The sequence below is a fragment of the Camelus ferus genome, chromosome 9 (assembly GCF_009834535.1).
Source record: "Camelus ferus isolate YT-003-E chromosome 9, BCGSAC_Cfer_1.0, whole genome shotgun sequence".
In the NCBI taxonomy this organism is placed as follows: Eukaryota; Metazoa; Chordata; class Mammalia; order Artiodactyla; family Camelidae; genus Camelus; species Camelus ferus.
The window spans coordinates 31,280,962-31,302,192 of NC_045704.1; the positions used below are offsets into that span (position 1 = coordinate 31,280,962).

The window sequence follows — 21,231 nt, forward strand, 5'->3', positions numbered from 1 at the left end:
GAATTGTTTTTCCTATTGTTGTAGGTTTATAGGTTTATGTATTTGTGTGTGTGTGTGTGTGTGTGTGTGTGTGTGTTTCAGTTAGTCACTCTTCCAGTGGGTTTTGAGAGGCAGCCAGATTGGATATGTGTGTTCAAGTGTCCATTTCACCATTCAGTACTTGAGTGACTTCTTTAAATGCATCTTGTTGTTTGGATGTTTTTCTGACCTTTTATTGTGGTGGAAGAGAGATGCCCATGACATTGTAATCAATAGAAACCTTCCCACACCTCTCTGGAAAAATAATGACTTTTGCTTTCCCCACAGGCAAGAAGGCTCCTCAATCTTGCCACAGTGAAGACAAACGGATTGGCTGCTTTCCTTCTGCAACATGTTCAGGAATTACCCGTCCCTTTGGCCCTGCCTTTTGAAGGTGTATATGTGTTCTCAGTTCATCAGAGAGTGGAAGAAAGGCTGTTCAGATTTGTGGCTGGGAACAAAAACTCCGTCGTGAGACTCGTCAATTAGAATCCCACTTACTGGCTGTGCAAACCTCCCTGAGACTCGCTGTCCTCATTTTAGGGATGGCACCACCACTGGCTCACTGGGCTATTAGAAGGATTAACAAGATTACTGTGTGTAGTATTAGGGTTTGCTTTTATTTCTTCCTGCACTGCAGGAAGCTACCGAGGGCTAATTCAGGTGCTCCTTACTAGCCGTACTCTCGTTATCTGTTCTGGAAAGATGTGGATACACTTTTTTAAAAAATGGAGGTACTGGAGATTGAACCCAGGACCTCATGCATGCTAAGCATGCACTCTACCACTGAGCTGTACCCTCCCCTGGTGGATACACTTTCTGATGGATGGTATCACTTGATCTCTGCAGTTTAGCTACTCACCATCAGAAACTCTGGAGCCAAATGGATTTAGACAATGTGGTATTTCACATTTCACATGGTCCCCTCCCCAACTCAGGAACTGGAGAGGCTTAGATAACACAGCTTGAACAGCGCAGACATCCTGCCAGGTGCTTTATTGCTGATGTCTGTCCTTGGCGACAACCCTGAGAATTAGGTATTGTTTTCTCCACCCTACAGATGTGGAGACTGGGGCAGGGAGGTCAAGTGACGAGGTAGAGGAGGATGGATCTGGTTTCAGACCATCTGCTTCTCTGCTTTCTCTTAGGAGAAGAGATTGTCAGTTGTAAAGAGAGGATGCAAGCCTGATATGTCTTGTTCCCACGTCACTGTAGGGAAGGCTCATTGGCACCAAGGGCCCCTGAACTGTGCATGGTGCTGGCAGGTGGATTTATCACCCTGGGCCCTGCCCTCTGGGCAGTGAGCCTGCCTATGGGGAGGATTCCCGGAAGCCTGTGCTTGGCGCCTGGGTGTGCACCATCTCATTTGAGAACAGACCGCAGGCATCGGTGCGTGACAGGGGATGCATAGCCCAGAGCGTGGTGCCAGCTTGGCCCTTGGTTAATGTTTGCTATTGATGTCATCAAGCACAGCTGGCTCTTCGTGTGTTGTAACACTGTGCCATGGTGCAAAATTCCCCAGGGTGACAGTTCTAAAGGTGACAATATATGTTTATTTTTAAAATGAGAGATTTTTTTTTCCTGGAGAATTTTGATAGCATTGGTAGCAGCTGGGAAACCTGTATAGGAAATCAGGGTATTAGAGAGGGAAAAGTACATTTTATGGTCTTCATTCAGTGCTCCTGGTTTATCCAAGCAGCGCTAAAAGCAATGCCAATCATTAGCTTTGGGAACAGAAGAGGAAACACAATCACAGGGCACGTCCTTTGGACCACTGTAAACACAGCTTCTGTGTGCTGAGAGCGCTCTGTGAAAATTACCTGTTGGTTAGCCTTTGCGTTGAGAAAAACTGGGCCAGTACTTGGTTGGGGGCAGTGGGGCTGTGATGCTCTGAGGTCACATCACCCTGGGGCTCTGGACCATCACTTCCCCATTTCCTATAAAAAGAACTAAACCCTGACACAGGGAGTGGTTTGCACATGTTAGTGTTAGGATAATACAGAAAAAAACAGCAGCTTTTTGGACACATCCTACACATGAGAATTTTATTGCAGAGGGTTGTATGAAGAGGATGGGGAAGTGGATCTTGATCACGGAATCTTGTCCAAGGGCATATGCCCTGGACACCCCAGTGACCCAGACGCCATCCAGTGCTAGGTCCACCCACATGATACATTTCCTGTCTCAGGGCCTTTAATCACATCTGGCTAGTCTTTTTTGCAAGCAAGTTAACATATTCACAGATCCTGGGGATTAGGATGTGGACATCTAGGACCGTTGTATCTCCCACACCCAATAATAATAATGATAATAAACACCATTTTGGGAGGGTATGTCACCATTCTTCTAAACTCTGTTTTATCTCATTTCTTCATAAAATAATCCTTGAAAATGTGGATTGTCCCCAATTTTAGAGAAGAATAGTGAGGCCACAGAAGATGAGTGACTTGCCCCAGCTGGTAGTGGACCCAGGTTTCAAACTCAGGTGTTTCTGACTTAAGAAACTGGGCTCCCAAGCCCTTAGATCTTTTGTTTCCCTTTAGACGGACAACTGAGGCTGACTGGTAAAGGGATTTGTCTAAGGCTACCAAACCAATATGGTGGGACAGGCATCAGAATGTGGGTCTTCTGACCCCAGCCTGGTGCTTCTTCTAATCTTCTACAGCTTTTTCCGATGTCAGTAATAATAATAGTGCTAAGTAGTATCTTTTGAGCACTTTGTGTTGGACACCGAACAAAGCACTAAACAATGTATTATCTTCACTGATCCATGGTTTTTCACGTGGGTCCCTGCCTGCGTAAGGTAGTAAGGTAGGGACCATTTCTTCTACACAGGAGAAAACTGAGGCTTAGGAAGTTTACATGACCAACCTCAAAGTCCACAGCTTGTGAGTGGAGAGCCAGGACGGGTGCCGCCAGCCATTCTCACCCACGTGTGACGTCCCCTTCCCTCCGGCAGCCCACTCTCTGGTCAGGCCTCATCTTCATCATGGTACCGCCTCATCTGGTTCTTCTTCCGTCTTCCAGATGCCGCCTGTAAAAAGTACATGACCAAGCTGAGGACCACGGTATCTGCTCAGTCTCGCTTTCTGAGCACCTACGATGGGGCAGAGAATCTTTGCCTGGAAGAAATATATACAGAGAATGTTCTGGAGATCCGGACGGAGGCAGGCACGGCTGGACCTCCGCAGCAGAGCCCTGCCACCCTGCGCCTGGAGGAGCTCTTCAGCACCAGAGGCCACATCAACGGAGACGCAGACACCGTGCTGGTGGTGGGCGAGGCGGGCAGCGGCAAGAGCACGCTCCTGCAGCAGCTGCACCTGCTGTGGGCCTCGGGGCGGGGCTTCCAGGAATTCCTTTTCGTCTTCCCATTCAGCTGCCGGCAGCTGCAGTGCCTGGCGAAACCGCTGTCCATGCAGATGCTGCTCTTTGAACACTGCTGTTGGCCCGACCTTGGCCAACAGGACATCTTCCAGGTCCTCCTTGACCATCCTGAGCGCATCCTCTTAACCTTCGATGGCTTTGATGAGTTCAGGTTCAGGTTCACGGATCGCGAGCGTCACTGCTCTCCCACCACCCCTACGTCTGTCCAGAGTTTGCTCTTCAACCTCCTGCAGGGCAACCTGCTAAAGAATGCCCACAAGGTGTTGACCAGCCGTCCGGACGCGGTGTCAGCGGGCCTTAGGAAGCACGTGCGCGTGGAACTCAACCTCAAGGGTTTCTCCGAAGAGGGCATCGAACTGTACCTGAGGAAGCGCCATCGTGAGCCTGGGGTGGCCGATCGCCTCATCCGCCTGCTCAGAGCCACCTCAGCCCTGCATGGTCTGTGCCACATGCCCGTCTTCTCATGGATGGTGTCCAAGTGCCACCAAGAACTGTTGCTGCAGGGCGGAGGGTCCCCAAAGACCACCACGGATATGTACCTGCTGATCCTGCAGCATTTTCTGCTGCACGCCTGTCCCCCAGACTCAGCTGCCCACGGTCTGGGGCCCAGCCTGCTTCGGGGCAGGCTCCCCACCCTCCTGCACCTTGGCCTCCTGGCTCTCCGGGGCCTGGGCACGTGCTGCTATGTGTTCTCAGCCAAGCAACTGCAGGCAGCGTACGTCAACAGTGAGGATGTTTCTCTTGGCTTCCTGGTGCAGGCCAAGAGGGCTGTGCCCGGGAGTACGGCCCCCCTGGAATTCCTGCACATCACCTTCCAGTGCTTTTTTGCTGCATTCTACCTCGCCCTTAGTGCTGACATGTCTCCATCCTCACTCAGGCATCTCTTCAACTGCCACAAGCCCAGCAGCTTGCCGCTGGCCAGGCTGCTGCCCAAACTGTGCGTGCGGGGCTCGGGGTGCAAGGAAGGCAGTGTGGCTGCTTTGCTGCAGGAGGCTGAGCTGCACAACCTCCAGATCACAGCGGCCTTCCTGGCAGGGCTGTTGTCCCAGGAGCACCGGGACCTGCTGGCCGAGTGCCAGGCATCTGAGAAGGCCCTGCTCCGGCGCCAGGCCTGCGCCCGGTGGTGTCTGGCCCGCAGCCTCCATAAGCACTTCCACTCCATCCCATCAGCCGTGCCGGGTGAGGCCAAGAGCATGCACGCCATGCCCGGGTTCATCTGGCTCATCCGGAGTCTGTATGAGATGCAGGAGGAGCGGCTGGCGCGGGAGGCCGTGCGTGGGCTGAACGTTGGGCACCTCAAGCTGACGTTCTGCAGTGTGGGCCCTGCCGAGTGTGCTGCCCTGGCCTTCGTGCTGCGGCACCTCCAGCAGCCTGTGGCCCTGCAGCTGGACCACAACTCTGTGGGCGACATTGGCGTGGAGCAGCTGCTGCCTTGCCTCAGTGTCTGCAAGGCTCTTTAGTGAGTGATGCTGGGCGATGCTGGCTGGGCACGGTGGGAATACCAGCATCGGGATGCAGGTATGGGAGCTCCGTGCTGGGATCCGGGAGTCTGGGCCCAGCCCCAGCCCTGCCACCCCTTCTGTACAACTGCAGCCAAGTCCCTTCCCTAGTCTGGGCCTTAGCTTCAACATAGGTTAACAATGGCCATAATTCACTGAGTGTCCCATGTGCCAGGCTCTGTGTTACACACGGCCCAGAATTACATCCTTCTGTCTCCACGACCACCCTGGGCTGTAGGCAGAGATGTTATTATTTCCGTTATCCTCAATTTGAGGCTCCGAGAAGTGAGGTAACTTGTCCAGGGTCACGCAGGAAATGGCAGAGCTGGGATTCACAAATCACATCTTTCTGGTAACAAGTCTTTGCTCCCCACAAGCAAGCTGTCTGTGGATGGGCTTCAGAGGCACTAAGGCAACCTGGAAATCACAGGCAAGTTTTGTGTCACATATGTCTGTGTTAGGAACTACTCCCAAATCGGAGGTGACTTGTGCCTCATGAGACACTTTATTTTATTTCATTTTTTTAAAGTTTATTTATTTTTGAAATTGAAGTGTAGTTGATTTACAATATTGTGTTTGTTTCAGATGTACAGCAAAGCGATTCGTGACACATACGCATATGTATATATCTGTATTCTTTTTTTCAATTCTTTCCCATCCTAGTTTGTTACAAGATATTGAATATAGTTCCCTGTGCTGTCCAGTAAATCTATTTATTATTGTTTATCTATTTTATCTATTTTTATATATGGTAGCGTGCATCTGTTAATCCCATATGATCCCCATGAGAGACTTTAAAATCCCAATGAGATGGAATTTTGACACTCAAGAGATAGAAAGTGGCCACAGAGCAACACCTGCTTTTTTTTTTATTCCTTATGAAGCGCAGAGATTTTGGCACTGTACTGCCTGCTTTCAGCCCCCTGTTGAAGGTGTGAGCTTTCCCTCAGAGGAATGGCTGTGCCTTAGCACCCATGGGCCTCTCTGCACATCTTGGGCCAGGCGAGGGCAGAGGGCATGCTGCGGGCACCCCAGCTTCTCTTACAGCCTTGCAGGGGATGTCCTGCTCCCTATTTTAAACCTCTGAGAAAGCAGAAGTTATAGCTCAAAGTTGAAATCAACTCACAGCCTCCCAGGGCTTTTGGTCTCCCTCAGGTGACCTTATTTCACCCTGAGCAAAGGATGAACCTCTCCTTGAATGTATTAAGGTGACACACCTTCTCTGGGCCAAAGCAGGAAGATAGGAAGATTTTATTCTCCATCGAGCAAACACATGAAAGTCTACTGGAAACCATGTGGTGGTCCTTGCTGTCCCTTACAGAGGGACCATGGTCGTAGATTTATAAATATAATGCAATAATAATGTAATATATAGCACATCATAGAGAGTTAATATATAGACGATGAGAGTTAATATATATGGTAAGTATGAATGTATCAGGAGGAAGCTGAGGACACTTAAATTGGATGCTTTGAGGAGAGTTCAATAAAGGGACTGTTTGCAAAAGCTTGGGCAGGAGTTAGAAGAGCAGAAAGGGGCGGTGAAGGGTCCTGGGCTAAGGCAGTGGGGCTGGGGTAGAGAGAGGGCCGTCAACCTCCTTAGGCCTGAAGTGGGGGCGGGCCGAGTGGTTCTTGGCTGAAAGGACTGAGGCTGCACAGTGTGAGGGTGAGGTCTGGGGGGAATCCCTGGCCCGTCCTCTCCTCCCTACTCTTGCCTTAACCCACAGGGAGCCAGAGCAGGGGGTCTGCTGATGTAGTCCAGGACCGAGAGCCGGGCAGGGAAGGGGGCGAGAGCATCTGGCCAGGTGGACACAATAGGACAGCACAGTGCTTCCCTCGGAAGGAGGAACCTGGTATTTTCACCCAGGAATTTGGAGAGCTCTCTGTGGGCGCTGTTTTCCTGATAGAATTGTGAATGTGCATTTTTCCAGAGAGTGGACTGGTAGTTCTCAGAGGAGTCCTTGAACCCCAAGAGGTCAGGAACCACTCGGCCTGGGTGGTCCTCGCAGATGGATCCCTAGCATGAAGGGACACCCCGTCCCCGGGTGGGAAGGCCCACGTGACTCCCCGGGTGTGTGGAAGGGCTGAGTGGAGGCTGTGGGCCAGCCTCTCTTTTCAGAGAAAGGTGAGGTCTGATTATTGTGCTCAGACCGTCGTGTGCACCAGGGCTTGTGGAAATGCAGAGTCTTGGGCCTGTGCTCAGCGGTTCCCATTCTGTAGATCTGAGGTGGGGGCCCAGGAATCCCTGTTTTTAAACATAGTGATTCTGAGCGGGGAGGATATAGCTCAGTGGTAGAGTGCATGCCTACCAGGCAGCAGGTCCTGGGTTCACTCTCCAGCACCTGCATTAAAAAGAAAAAAAGAAAAGAAACAAAACCTAATTACCCCCCCCCACCAAAAAAAAGAAAGAAAGAAAAAAGTGATTCTGACACAAGCACTTTAGAGACCACCCTGTGAGGACCTGTGGGAACCTGCTTGATTTCCCCCTGGCAGTGAAAGTCCCTGACCAAGTTCCGCTGCCCTTTACCCCACACACGCTTAGTACTGAAACTGCCATTGCTGCCGGGGTCGGGGCCGGGGGGGAGGGGAGGTGTGCAGACAGCCATGAAGTTGCTGCGTGGGCTTTTCCTGTGTGTGTGAGGCACGGGGACAGAGAGGGAGTGAGGGAGGGGGGCAGAGAGGCAGAGAGAAAGAGACAGAGGCAGGGAGAGGGGAGGGGGAGAGAGAGAGAGAAATTTCTCTCCCACGGTGCCCAGCCGCCTCTCTCCCACTTCAGACGTTCCCATGCCAACCCAAGTCCTCAGACGTCAAGAAGCCCCATACACGAAGTGCCCCTGTGCACGTAGGTTTCTTTAGACCCTGCTTCTGACTCTAGGTCTAGGCGATGGCTTTGAAAGTTTGTTGACTGTGACCCGCAGTGATAGAGGGTATGAGCAGGCATGTAAAACTGAAATTTCATTTAATGACTTTCTCTGATTAACCCAGACACACTCTGCTCTCTTTTTCCTTTCTGTTCTTTTTGTGCTTAAAAATCCTGCTCAGAACCGTCAGAATTGATTTTGTGACTCCCCAATGCGTGAAATCTGACCTTAGAGCCCAGAGCAGGTGGGAAGGGAGAGGGCCGTACAAGGTCGTGGCTAAGAGTGGGCTTTGGAGCCAGACCATCTAGCCCCAAATCCCTTAGGTGCTGTACAACCTTGGTGAAGTCACATCAAGTGCTGTGCCTCAGTTTCTTTCTCTCTGTTGGACATTGTAGTAGTACCTACTTTGTGGGCTGTGAAATTTAAATATCCTTACTATTGGGACATGCTGAGGACAGCCCTAGGACAGCAGACAATCCATCTGTGCAAGGGATCAGATTACAGGTAGCTTTTACTATGTGCCAGGTGCTCACAGCTTTTACTGTGTGCACTGTCTCTTTAAATCCTCACCAGAACCCAGAGAGGTCAGTAATACTATCCTTTCTTTTTCACACAGATGAAGGGACCAACAAATAGCTAGTAGGTGGCTTCCCAGGAGCAGAACTTCCTTTAAGGGATCTCAGAGCTTGAGGTATTAACCTTTAAGTCGGGACCTCCCAAGTTGGCCTGAAGAGGCAGAAGCTTGGGTGCAGTTATTAACATACACAGATGTCTGAGCCCCAGCTCACACATGCAGACTCAAAATTTGCAGGCCAGGGTCCTGAGAGTCTGTATTTTAGGGATGCTTTCAGACGATCTTGTGATCAGGTGAATTTTGGGAACACTGCCCCCAGGGGAGTGTCAGAAGAGACCTGCCAGGCAGAGGCTGGCCTATGGGAGCATTAACGTTGCCGTTAGTGCTGGTTTCTTAAAGTTTTGGCCTAACTTGTTTAACTGGTGGTCCTTCTACTCCCCTGGATGGTGGCCTGTCTAGTTCCCACTGCGCCCTCCCCTATACCTGCTCCATCCCACCACAGAGCCTTCGTGATGCTCCTTTCCCTTTTACAAGCTGGAAACAGTGCCTCCCGTTAGGTAGTGCCTTTCCAAGGCTTCCAGTGCTCTTTTGCAGGGTCTCTGGGTCCCCACTTCTGGAGTCACCGCCCCCCCCCCCCCCCCCCCGCACAGAGTACGTGACATCAGCACCCTGGCCAGGCAGGGGGGAGTCTCCATTTTCCGGGGTCCTCCATCCTTGTGGCGTTTCCCAGAAGCACAGACGCTGGCACTTCGGGGTTGAGCAAAGGTCTCTTTTGGGGTTTTGTTCTTTTTCTTCCCCCCCTCTCATCTGCTTTGATTTCAGGTTTATCTTTATCTTTTTTATCTGTTTGTAGCTTGCGAGATAACAACATCTCAGACCGAGGCATCTGCAAGCTCGTCGAACATGCTCTCCACTGTGAGCAGCTGCAGAAGCTAGCGTAAGTCAGGCTGGGCGGACGTTGGGCCCCACGTCCCCAGCCTCACTCCAGGCTGTGCCACCTAGGCAGCAGCTGTGAGCGAGGGCTGGGCCAGGCTAGGGGTGTTTGCATGGCTGGAGGGCACAGGGGACTCCTGTCCTGAGGGAGCTGGCTACCTGGGGTTCAGGTGGTCACTGTCCACTGTGCCTCGTCTCCATGTCTCCTCTCTCGGAACTTTCCAGTCTATTCAACAACAGATTGACCGACGGCTGTGCACACTCCATGGCTAGGCTCCTTGCACGCAGGCAGAACTTCTTGGCATTGAGGTGAGCCTGGGGCCTCCCTACCCTGGAAACCGCTTTTTGTCCCCACAGCTGAGTCAGTTTGGTCTGGTCTTGGCCCTGGTTTGGCCCGTGTGGTGCACAGGATCTGCAGGCTGAATACAGGGCGAGTGTCTCATTTTGAGGAGAGTTTCACCAAAGCTGTGACCTCCCCAGCAAACTCTGGACCAGCTCTGCTGAGGCTTCCTGCCTTTTGACCTTCAGCCCCTAAGGGCTGAAGAAGGTTTCCAGGACCTTTTTCTTCCTTGTGTCTAAAAGTGTCACCAGCTCTCTGGGGTTCACAAGTTCCCTGATGTACGCTGAGCACGTGCTGGGCGCAGGGAGGAAGGCAGCAGTCACTTGCCACCACAGCGGTGGCAGCCAGTTCCCAGAAAGCTCTCAGAAGGTCCTTTTACTGCATGGTGGGTGCAGGGTTTGCACCCTAGTCTGGAAAGTCTGCATTTCTGCAACTCCTGAACCCCTTGGTCTTAGCTGGAGTTTCTCTTCTGTCTAGTACCATTACATTGCCCTTCCAGCTGGTCCCAGTTTGGCCTGGCTTCTCTTTCTCTCTGGGATCATCTTGCCTCCTGGATTTATGAGGCAGTAAAAGAAGACAAAGTGAAGACTTGCTTCCATCCTTTTGGGGATGGGAGCTGCGGTTTTTAAATTGCTGACTGTGTAGCTCAGGCTCAGGGCTGCTAAGGCCACCCTAGAGCTGTCATTCTGTGCCAAGGACTCTCTTCTGCCACTACTACCTGCTCCCACAGACTTAGAAACCTGAGAGCCTCTGGGGCTCGAACTGGTTGGCCCAACCTCCAGGGAGGGCTGTAGGGTAGCAGAAAGGTGCTGCACCAAGAATGTGAGGCCTGGGTTTTGGGTTAATGTAGCATCATTGTTGAGAGCCCGGGGCTCTAGAACCGGACCAGCATCTCTGAGATTTGCATCCTCATTAGCTGTGTGACCATGGGTCAGCCCAATATCTCTGTGCCTCTGTTTTCCCTTCTATGAAATGGGAATTGGGGAAGGGTATAGCTCAGTGGTAGAGTGCGTGCTTAGCATGCATGAGGTCCTGGGTTCAATCCCCAGTACCTCCTCCAAATATAAATAAATAAACCCAATCACCTCCCTCTCATAAAAAAAAAAGAGATAATAATTGTAGCTATCTTATAGTTGTTGTGACATTTAAGCAAGTTGATATGCAAAAAGCTGGTACAATATAGTAACTGCTTTATATAGTGAGCTTGGTGCCTGAAAGATGGCGGGTAAATCATGTAAGTTCTCAGCATGTTTATCCTATTAGTCCAGCCCTCCAAGGGGGAATTAAAAAAATTTGTTGGGGAAATGCCTGTGAGGGGAAATTAGGGAAGGGAGCTGGGAGAGGCTGAGAGGATCAGCTGACTGCAGTGCAGGTCTGACCCTGAGTGATGGAGAGAAGGAAGCAAGGAAGGTTGGGAAGAAGAATCTTAGACTCCAGTGCAGTTCCGAGAGAGGACAGAAGGCTGTTGGGGAGTCCCCCAGCCAGCGAGCCCCGCAGAGGGGTCTCATGTCTCCCAGTCCCAGGCTGGGAGCGGCCCGTGGGAAGAGGGACTTGGTGCAGAGGGGACATTGGACCTCCCAGCATAAGAGCTGGGGCCCTTAGTTACACACCTAGGTCAGTGACCTGAGAGGCTACCACACCCCTTCTGAAAAGGGATAGTAATAATACCTGCCCTATAGGATTATTGTGAGCCAGAGTGGCTTCAAGTGTATGAAAGTTCTTTGAAAGATGAAATCGTATTATTACTGCAGGAAGCCTGGGAGCCGTGGGTGAGATTTCTGGGGACCTCCCTGAAACTCTCTGAGGTGTATAGATTTTGCTGAAACCCCCTCCTCAACCCCTGCCCGAAGGCTTTGAGGATCCTTTCCTCTGTCCAGCCACCTGGGCCTGCCCCAGGCTCTTTCCGATCAGATAAATGCTACCTGCAGTGACAGTGGATCTGGGAAGGCTGCAGGGGGCTGAGACGGGAGGAGATGTGACAGTGAGTCACCCTTGTCCTCTGGGGAAACCACCTCCATGGACAGCTGCCTGTTGGTGCCTGTTGGTGCCTCTCACACTGCTTTGCAAAACAGGCCCTTTCACTACTTTCCCTTTGCTGGTGGAAAATGAAGTTGCAGGAGCGTTGAGGGAGCTCCCTGAGCACACACAGCACCCATGCACTTGCTCGGCTGGAGCTAGAGGACTGGTTCCCGCATCCTGCATCCTGCAGAGAGGTCTTCAAAGCTTTCTTTGTTTCTCTGTCCAGGCTGCGCTTTCCCCGACCTGACCCGGGCCTCAGGGCACTAAGGGTCCCTGTGTCCTCTCTCTTTCTCAGCCTCCTCTGTCTTCCCTTCCAGGCTGGGGAATAACCACATCACTGCTGCAGGAGCCCAGGTGCTGGCCCACGGGCTCAGAGCCAACACCTCCCTGCAGTTCCTGGGGTAGGTGGGATTCTGGGGGGAGGGGGCGCACAGAGGGGTTTGGGGCTTGTGAGGATTAAGGGGCAGGTGACATGAACCCTTTAGCCAGAAAAGGACGCGCAGGTTGCAGTGGGGAGGGTGAGGCAGGGAGCAAGTGGGCGGCCCGGGCTGCCTCTGCCTTGCTTTTCACTCGATAAACAGGAAGTTCAGGATGTCAGGGTTGGGGGAGGGCAGTGCCCATGAATGGCAGCAGGAAACCCTCTGGTCCTCGACGGTGCTCGGGTTGTCCTTCTCTCCTTCGTCTGTCCCTTAGAACCACTTGGTAGCTTCTGAAGAACACCATTGTCTGGGCCCCACCCCAGACTAATTCAATAACATATCTAGATGCCGGGGTCTAAGAATCAGTCATTCTGAAAGGCTCCCCGGACGATGTGCAGCCAGGGGTGAGAACCAAGGAGAGAGAAGGAAGTGGGGAAGGCTTGACACTGGATCCAGGGTGGGAGGGGGCTGCGCCAGGTCCTTCAGAGCCCTTGTTTCCTGTGGCCGCGGCTGGGCCTGCCAGGGAGGGGAGGGGAATCAGACACAGGCAGGGAGGGCAGTCCCGCAGACCGCAGGGCCCCCGAGGGGGGCTTCCTCTGTTTGCTGGGCGGAGTGATGCCCCCCGGGAGGCCCCTCTCCTGTCCTGTCTTGCCCTGGTGTGAACTAGGATCCATTTGACGACAACTGGGAGTTTTAGAACCCAGGGCTGTAGGAAGAAAGAATAACCTTCAGGCCCAGGTGTTCCAACCCATTTTACAGACAGGCAAGCTACCCACAAGCTCCGTTTGAGCCCAGAATGGGACCGTGTTGCTGGAAAGAGCAACACCTCTTCTGAGATGCATTAGTAGCAGCAGAGAATCTAAAAAAGTGTGGCCTCAGCCTCTCTGAGCTCTTTCCTGCTTGAGGTCGCATCTGACACATCTGGGGTGTTTATCTTTCAGCATATTTATTAAGGCACCTGGCTGGGTCAGGGCCTGTGCTGAATAACCCCCAAACACTGTCATATGATACAAACTGTTCTGTTAACTTGCATTTTTTCGCCTTAACGATATATTACAGGTGTTTTTGTTTGTTTGTTTTTCATGTCACATGACCTCATTTTTAAAAAAGAGTAGCTGCTTAGTATTCCAGTGCTTGGCTATTGTGATCGCTCTCGCTGGTCTCACGGTGATGCACACTTTAGGTTGTTTCCAGGGCTTTTGCTGTTACAGTCTCACATCCCCGGAGCGCAGAGCAGTGCTGGCACAGAGCCAGAGATGAGTAACTATTAAGGAGTGAGAGTGTAGTGAACATCCCAGTGCCACTGTCTCTGCTCACGAGGGCACCTGCAGGTCCAGTCTAACTGCCCGTATGTAATATGGCCGGGTCCCAAGGTATGAGCTGGGCTCTACCTTTGAAAAGGGGTGTTTCCAAATTATGGTGGATCTGAGGAGGATGAGTCAGAAGGCGAAGGAGTAAGACACTGTAAGGGAACTGGGGTTGTAGAGGAGGAGCCAGAGGTGAAGAGCTGGCTGCCTTGTTCTGGGTGGTCCCAGAGGTGGTTAAGGACTTGTGGGTGGCAGTTAGCGGAAGCAGGTCTGACACTCATGCCAAAAAAAAAAAGTCCCAGCCATGAATTGCCACTGAGAGTAAATTCCCCGTTCTCTGAGGGTATACACTGGATGGCCTTCTAATTATTTTGTAAGTCTGATTTAAAGAAGCTAAAAAACCCATTTGGAGTGAAGTTTGGCTGTCTCTCCAAAAAGATGGAGGCAGGTCCACTTTGCTGGGACCTCAGAGTCCCCCTGAGACCTTTCTAGGGTTGAGTGGTCCTTCCCCTCTGGCTGGGGCTGTAGAGAGGAAGGGCACATGTGTATAACATATAGCGGGTTCTCACTGACATATCTGTTGACTCTGTTGGACTTTTCAGGTTCTGGGGCAACAAGGTGGGTGACAAGGGGGCCCAGGCCTTGGCTGAAGCATTGGGTGATCACCAGAGTTTGAGGTGGCTCAGGTAAGGAGCCAGTATGAGGAGGGAGGAGCTTGGGCTGGTTTTGAAGTTCGTTGAACTGCATTTTTACCCCTCCATGTTAGACAATGGGGATGAGAAAGAAAGACCATTGGATTGGAGCCATGAAATTTTGAGTCCCTTCCCTCAAGGGCCTTGATTTTCTGTCTGTACATTGAAGATCTTGGGCTGGATCAGATACATTTTATCTAAAGGATCAACTCCAATCCATTAGTACTGGCTGCCCAGTACATCACATTGGGAAGGATTCTAGGGCTACCTCTGGGCTTAATGAAAAAGAGCACTGTAATCAATTAGTGATGTCTGAAATGGAGCAGATGAGGACATGGGGCTGTGCTTGCCATGCATTTTTGCCTTTCATAGGTTATCTTATCTCTGAGGTCCCTCCCTGCTCTGACACAGTTTTGTTCCTTGGTTCCACCCAGCCTGGTGGGAAACAACATCGGCAGTGTGGGTGCCCGAGCCTTAGCATTGATGTTGGAAAAGAATGTGGCCCTGGAAGAGCTCTGGTGAGTTTGGGGGATTTGTCACTTGGGGGAGGCAGACACCAGCCTTTCTTCATTCCCTGGCCTCATCTGTAGAAGCAGGTGTGTGGATAAGACCAAGGTGGATGCTTGAGTGACTGGGTGATTGTGTTTGTCCTTCTGTGTCCTGAGTGGCATGAAGCTTATAGAGCCTGGTGTATAGGTGCCAATTCTTTTCATTTAATTGTGGGTAGCTTGCCAATAAGGATTGTTGGTTCATTTACCGCCTCCGTGTGGCATAATGGTACGAGCAAAGAATTTGGAATCCAGCAGGCTGGGCCTCAAGGTCTGTTGTGATCTTAGGCAAATTCAGTAACCGTCTCTGAATCTCAGGTTTCTTAGCTGTAAAATGGGAGTGTGGTTGCTTCCAACTATAGAACACTTTGGTAAGAATTAAATGAGACAATGCCTGTATGGAGCTTAACCCCATGCCTGGCATATGTGTCAGCACTGCGTCCATGTGAAATTGTAGTAGTAACAGTATTACTGCTGTGGCTGCTGCTACCACTACAGCTTTGTCATTTCATGGTGAGCCTGAGTGCCTAGGGCACTGGCCATTAGAGTCAGCGTCACCTACAAGGTGGAGTGGGCTTTGGGGGAAGTTAAAAGATGAACCATGAATCATATTTACTCTGTTGACCTGATTCCAAGCTTTCCATCCTTTAGACGCCTGGTCTTCTTATGACATATTCTGGGCAGTTCCAAACTATATCAGGGACATACAGTGCTGAATGTTTGATTTTCTCCAGGAAGCATAAAGGCACTGAAATCTATGAGCATGGCCACAAAGTGGACTTTGCTGATGGGCCTCGGCTGTCAGCAGGGCTCCCTTCTCTGCCAGTGTACCATGGAGTGTCTCTTGATTGGGTTCTAGCACTCGGAATTTCTTGTTAGAGGCTTGCCTCACTATGAGTGTATCGTTTATGACTACATTAGGCCACAAGTGATGGAAAAGCTCCATCTACTGTGGCTTAAACCAATAAAGGAATGATTTTGTTCCTGTGTATGCAGTTTGGAGGTAGGCAGCATAGGGCTGATATGGCGGCTCCACGAGGCCAGCAGGGGTCTGGACTGTGTCTCTCTCAGCTCCTTTACATCCTCAGTGTGCGGCTTCATCCTCGTGGTTGGTTGCCTCATGGTCACAAGATGGCTGCTGCACCTGCAGCACTTTGTCTGTATTCCAGGTTCAGTCTGTATATCCAGGAAGGTCAAAAGGCACAGGCCAACTGGGTCTTTCTTCTTTAAAGAGCATCCCTAGAGGCCTCATCTGTTAACTTCTCCGTATGTTTTGATGGCCATGTGGATGCTGTTTAGCCAACCCTGGCTGCAGTGGAGAGTGGGAAATGTGGTTTTTCCACCAAGCACATGGCTGCCCCAAATGAAGTTAGGTTTCCATTAAAAAGAAAGAAAGGGGAAATGGGCATTGGGTTATGGGGACGTAAGGGAACTTCATATGTGGAGGAGCTCTGGGCGAATTCTCTCCTACAGATGTCCCAGGAACTGAGAACCCTCACACACTGCTTTATGTGTTCTTACTTCATTGGTAAATGTGGGTTTTCAGATGTTGGATTTTCTAAATGGTGTTGGGGGGGGGGCACCTGGATTCATCTTTATTGACATCACCTTCCATAATGAACATCACCCTATCAACTGGGTTTTCCCTCTTGTTCTTGCCAGCCTGGAGGAGAACCATGTCCAGGATGAAGGTGTGTGCTTTCTCGCTGAAGGACTTAAGAGAAATTCAACTTTGAAAGTACTGAAGTAAGGAACCTGTAAGCAGGGGCCTGGACAGTGATGACCGGCCTTGGGAGGGGGTGTTTCTGAATCAGAGATCTGGGCAGCTTCCCAGCCTGGCTAACTCACACAAGGTGGCCAGGTGGAAGGCAGCTGGGTTCCCCCAAGCACAGGCAGGGATTCCAGTGTGCACTGATTACTTGGGAGGTGGTCCCGGCAAACACTGGTGAGAGAGTGGTTAAGTGAGGCTGGGAAGGAAGGTAACCAAGAAAGGGTGTGTCATGGAACTGGTTATCACTGGGGACCACTGGGGCACAATCCTACAGGCGTGAGGCAGTGGGGTTATTTATCCACCAACTGCCTGTCCGTCATATGTTGAAGGGTGCTGGTGGAGATATTCAATTTCTAGCACTTCTGGCTTGCCCTGAACGTGGCTGGGCATGCTCCTCAGGTCAGCAGAAGGGCCTCAGGCAGAGAGTAGAAACTTCTCAGCAAGCAGCCCTCAGAATTAGAGGTGAGAGCTGAGCAGATATGTTTAGGGTGCCCACAGCACCTGCTTCTATCCCCCTCTCCACGGGTCCTCTGACTCAGGTGGGAGGATTTTGACGGTCATCTCCAGGGGTTCCTCTTGGTGTGTTATGCAGGCAGGCGTGCTTGCTTTTATTTCTCTGTGCACTTACTCATTTATGTGTTGATACAAGAAATGCTTCTGGGGCACCCACTCTGTGCCAGGCTCTGTTTGAGGCACTGAGGATATAGTGGGCAAAAAGGCCCTGCTCACGGAGGTCTTAGACTTGAATGAGAGAGACAGATAATGAACAAGTAAACAGATAAACATAAGATCATTTCTGTTAGTAATAAGTACTCTCAAGAAAATTCAAGAGAGAGATGACAGGGATTGACCGGAGAGGGTGGGGTAGCTGCTGCTGGGCAAGGCCTCTCTGAGAAGGTGGCATCTGAGTTGAAACCTGAATAACAAGAAGGTTCCCGCCATGTGAGGTCTTAGGGACATGCATTCCAGGTGGCCAGGATGGCAAGTACAAAGGCCCTGTGGCAGAAACAAGGTTGGTGATTCTGAGAACAGAAGGAGGGCCTGTGAGGTTGGCCTGTGGCAGATGGTGGCGGGGCAGAGGTGGGGGGAACAGGCCATAGGGCCCTCAGGGCCATGGGAAGGATTTGGGGGTATATCCTAAGGACTTTCTAAAGCCTTTGGAGGGTTTGAATGAGGGCAGTCACGTGATCTGATTTATATCATGGAAAGATCATGCTTGTTGTTTTGTGCAGAACAGGTGGAAGGGGCAAGAGGGAAGCAGGGAGACCAGCCAGGAGGCTCCTGCAGCCTTCTGGGTGATGAAGGAGACTGGATCAGGCTGATGGCAGTGGAGGAAGGGTGAACAGGGACCGGAGCTCGTGGAGGTCCTGCAGGTCCAGAGCTAGGGGGCTGGGCTGCGGCAGTGTTGCTGGGGAAATGATCGGGGTACCATGGGTGATGGATTCAGCGGGCAGGGACTCATGCCACAGGGACAGGGATGGCGGATGTGAGCGGGAGGCTGGCTTGTGAAGTGCTGCTCTCTGAGGCTGGCGCCACACCAGCCGTGGTGCCAGAGGCCTCATTTCCTGGGGACGTCAGGGCACCAACAGATGGCTCCTTTTGCTAAAGGAGCGTGGCATCTGCCCTGGCAAACGGGGCCCAGGGAAAACACCCGCCTTCCAAGACAGGCAGACAGCTGCCTCTGGGAGAACGTCTGCTTTGCTGCCAGCCCGCCATCCACCCTGGCAGCACTTGCTTGTGTTGCTTCACAGGGGCTCGGAAGTTTCCAAATATTTGGGGAAAACACTTCCACCGTCACATGGGTGAAGCTTGGGCTGGGAGGCCCAGGGTGGAGCCTAGGTTGGTCTGAGCTGGGACAACCTGCTTTGCACCCTGGGGGACCTTGGCAATGCCTGGTTTATTATCGAAGAGGTGTGAATGAGGCCAAGTTGTCCCCACTCATTGTCACAGACTTAACCCACTTAGGGCCCCTACGGACGCCAGGCAGTGGCAGCGGCCGCTGTCCCACGCTGCCTCGTTGAGAGTCTTATAATTCAGCATCACTGAACTTTATCCTCCTCCACTGTTTCCCCATAAAAATCGAGCTGCTCACATATCTTAAAAAAGCAAAGCGAAGCCTACATCTTTCTTCCAGGCTCAGTCTCTGCCGAGCATTGGTTAAGAGTGGAGCCTGGTGGCCGGGGTTTGGGCCCCAGCTGCACCATTAACATTGGTCCTCCCTGGATTTGGGTCTCAGTTGCCTTAAGTGTAAATGGGGTAATAGCTGAACCCTCGCCCCAGGGTTCTGCGCACGCACTGAGAGGATGTCAGTAATGAGCTGGCTCGTGGTAAGAGCTGGACCGACGCTGGCTGCTGTTATTATTAGCACTGCCTTAGGGACAGCTTCTCAGAAGTTCCTGAAACTGTGCAGGGGGAAGATGGGTAGTGGAGATAACCTAGAAGGCCAAGCTATGAGTGAAAGAACAGCGTGGGGAACCCTTGGCTCTCCCCCGCTATTCCTGACTGTATGCCATCTGCCCTCCCTATTCCCAACCTCATATATTCTTCTTTTTTATTCTTATTTTTTATTGAAGTGTAGTTGATTTACAATGTTAGTTTCAGCTGTATAGCAAAGCGGTTCAGTTATACACATACATACATACATGTATATATTTTCAATTTTCTTTCCATTAGGGCTCATTACAAGAAATTGAATATAGTTCCCTGTGCTATATTGTAGGTCCTTGTCGTTTATTTTATATATAGTGACGTGTGTCTGTTAATTCCAAACTTCTAATCTATCCCTCCTCTACCCCTTTCCCCCCTGGTAACCACAGTTTGTTTTCTATGTCTGTGAGTCTTTCTGCCAACCTTATATTTTCTTTAATCTGTCTGTGTCCCTGTGCCCCCGAGGCCCTCAGATGAAAATATTACTGTTCATGGATTATTTTCTATCCGTTAAGTAGAGGCCCCCACTGCTTTAGAATATGCCATTCTTTGTTTAATTCTTATGCTCCATGAGGTGGGTACCCTTTTAGGTTCATTTTTCAGATGAAGAAATTGGGACTAATTTGCCTGAGATCAAAAAGGAAGTAGTGTAAGGTGGATTTGAACCCGGGAAGTCTGGCGCTAAAATGCACATACTTAACTACCACGTCATAGTTCCTTCTTAAGGGAGCAGCTACCTCATTAGATATACTCACCTGGTGAATGGAGGAGAGGGGAGTGCATTTCACTTGGGGCATTGAACCTTTGTTGATGAGCTCACTGGGAATCTCAGGCAGGAGAGGGACATTCTGAGGGGGGCAGGTGGGCTTCGGGAGGCTGGCTGACTCCCAAAGCCTCCTTGAACTGGACAGGCTCATGAGCATCCTTGAAGCTCACCATTCCATCTTCCTCTCCAGGCTGTCCAACAATTGCATCACCTCCCTTGGGGCAGAAGCCCTCCTGCAGGCCCTTGAAAAGAATGACACCATCATGGAAGTCTGGTAAGACCCCTGGGCAGACCTCTTTAACCTCTCTCAGCCTCAGTTTTCCAATCTGTAAATTGTGAAGTGAGAGAGGAACTTGAGAATTCCTGAAATCCCTTGGGACTCTAACATTTGGTGCCACTCTGCATGTGATGGATATGGTTCTCTGGGAAAGAGATCTTCATGTTTCTAAGCAGGCACCAACTCTTTCATTTTTAAATCATGAGTATTTATTCAGAAATGTCTCTGTTCTAGGCAATAGTGTGGGAATTGGGGTGTGGTTGAAGAGGGAAACAGAGAAGAGAAATCAGCTCCTGCCCTGCTGAGCATGACACCTGCCTTCGCAGGCCAAGGCTGTTGTTGCATTAGACCCTCTGCAGTTCTGGGTGGATGTTACACAGAATGGGAACTGCCACACAGTGTTTCCAAGTCTTTCTACAGAATTGAAAGTCACGTTTCTTCACATATTTTTAAAAAAGCACTGTCACAACTTCAAAGATTTATCCTTCTTCTTTCCAGGGTTCTATTTAATACTCAGTTGATAAGTGGAAAGATTTCCCCTGGTTTAACATGTTATGAGTGAACATTGCTGTATATGCTTTAGGCACTGGGCTAGAAACCAATATTTTAAAATGAGGACATTCCCTATGAAAAAGAAATCTATCTTTCGGGAGTTTCTCAAAAAAGCTGGTGACTCTGGGCCCCCATTTGGAATGCCAGTACTTAAGCAGTGTAGAGGAAGGGCCGATGCCACTCGTCTGGGCAAACGGGCTCACGCTGACCCCAGATCCCACTAGCTGATCGTCTGGGCCCAGACCCCTTTGGCTGCCGCAGGTTATGTACCACAGCCCTGGAAGCTCATGGACCCCACCTTAAATATGCAGATTTGTCCCTCCCTCAAAAAGCATATCAAGGCAGTACCAACTGTAGCTATCAAATGATGAAGTTAAAAATAAAAGACTTCTAAAAATCTGTCCTGTGATGGAGAGATTTTTTCCTTTCTGTGCAGTTATATAATTCCTGTAGCCTGTAAGGTCCTCAGGTCCTGGACAGAGCCTGGCTTTTGTTTTGTTTTGTTTTTTTAAAATCATTGCACAGTTCTGAGAAATGTCACATTCTGTGTCCGGGCGGAGCAAGCCGGCGTCAGGTTGATATTTTAAGGGTTCTGATGTTATTTGCTGCCCGTTGGCAGAGCTTGGGAGGACATCAGGACTGGCGCATTGCATTCTTGACAGATTCTGCTGTTGCCTTAAAAAGAATCGCCGGCCTTGGAAGTCAGGGCTGGCTGGGTCTGGTGTGGACTCTGCAGAGTCACGGAGGCTTGTTAAATCGTGCACAGTGATTCATGAGCCGCCCCAGCTGACAGAGGGTGAAACCAGCATAGACTTGCCCTCCCAGGAGAGCTGCAGCTGGGCTG

General features: G+C 50.8%; 1 protein-coding gene across 10 annotated transcripts in view; it reads left to right on the forward strand.

The window, feature by feature from the left end:
* NOD2 (nucleotide binding oligomerization domain containing 2) overlaps positions 1 to 21,231 on the forward strand; it is a 35,796-nt gene that overhangs the window by 12,637 nt on the left and 1,928 nt on the right. For 4 of the 10 annotated variants that reach the window (XM_032486284.1, XM_032486285.1, XM_014558251.2 and 1 more), the window contains 9 exons: positions 307 to 412; positions 3,046 to 4,861; positions 9,190 to 9,273; positions 9,495 to 9,578; positions 11,946 to 12,029; positions 13,957 to 14,040; positions 14,481 to 14,564; positions 16,257 to 16,340; positions 19,749 to 19,832. In XM_032486284.1, the coding sequence (XP_032342175.1) occupies positions 307 to 412; positions 3,046 to 4,861; positions 9,190 to 9,273; positions 9,495 to 9,578; positions 11,946 to 12,029; positions 13,957 to 14,040; positions 14,481 to 14,564; positions 16,257 to 16,340; positions 19,749 to 19,832 (2,510 nt within the window). Of the gene's footprint in view, positions 1 to 306; positions 413 to 3,045; positions 4,862 to 9,189; positions 9,274 to 9,494; positions 9,579 to 11,945; positions 12,030 to 13,956; positions 14,041 to 14,480; positions 14,565 to 16,256; positions 16,352 to 19,748; positions 19,833 to 21,231 lie in introns of all 10 variants that reach the window. The other 6 variants (XM_032486288.1, XM_032486289.1, XR_004322397.1 and 3 more) reach the window with 5 other exon arrangements.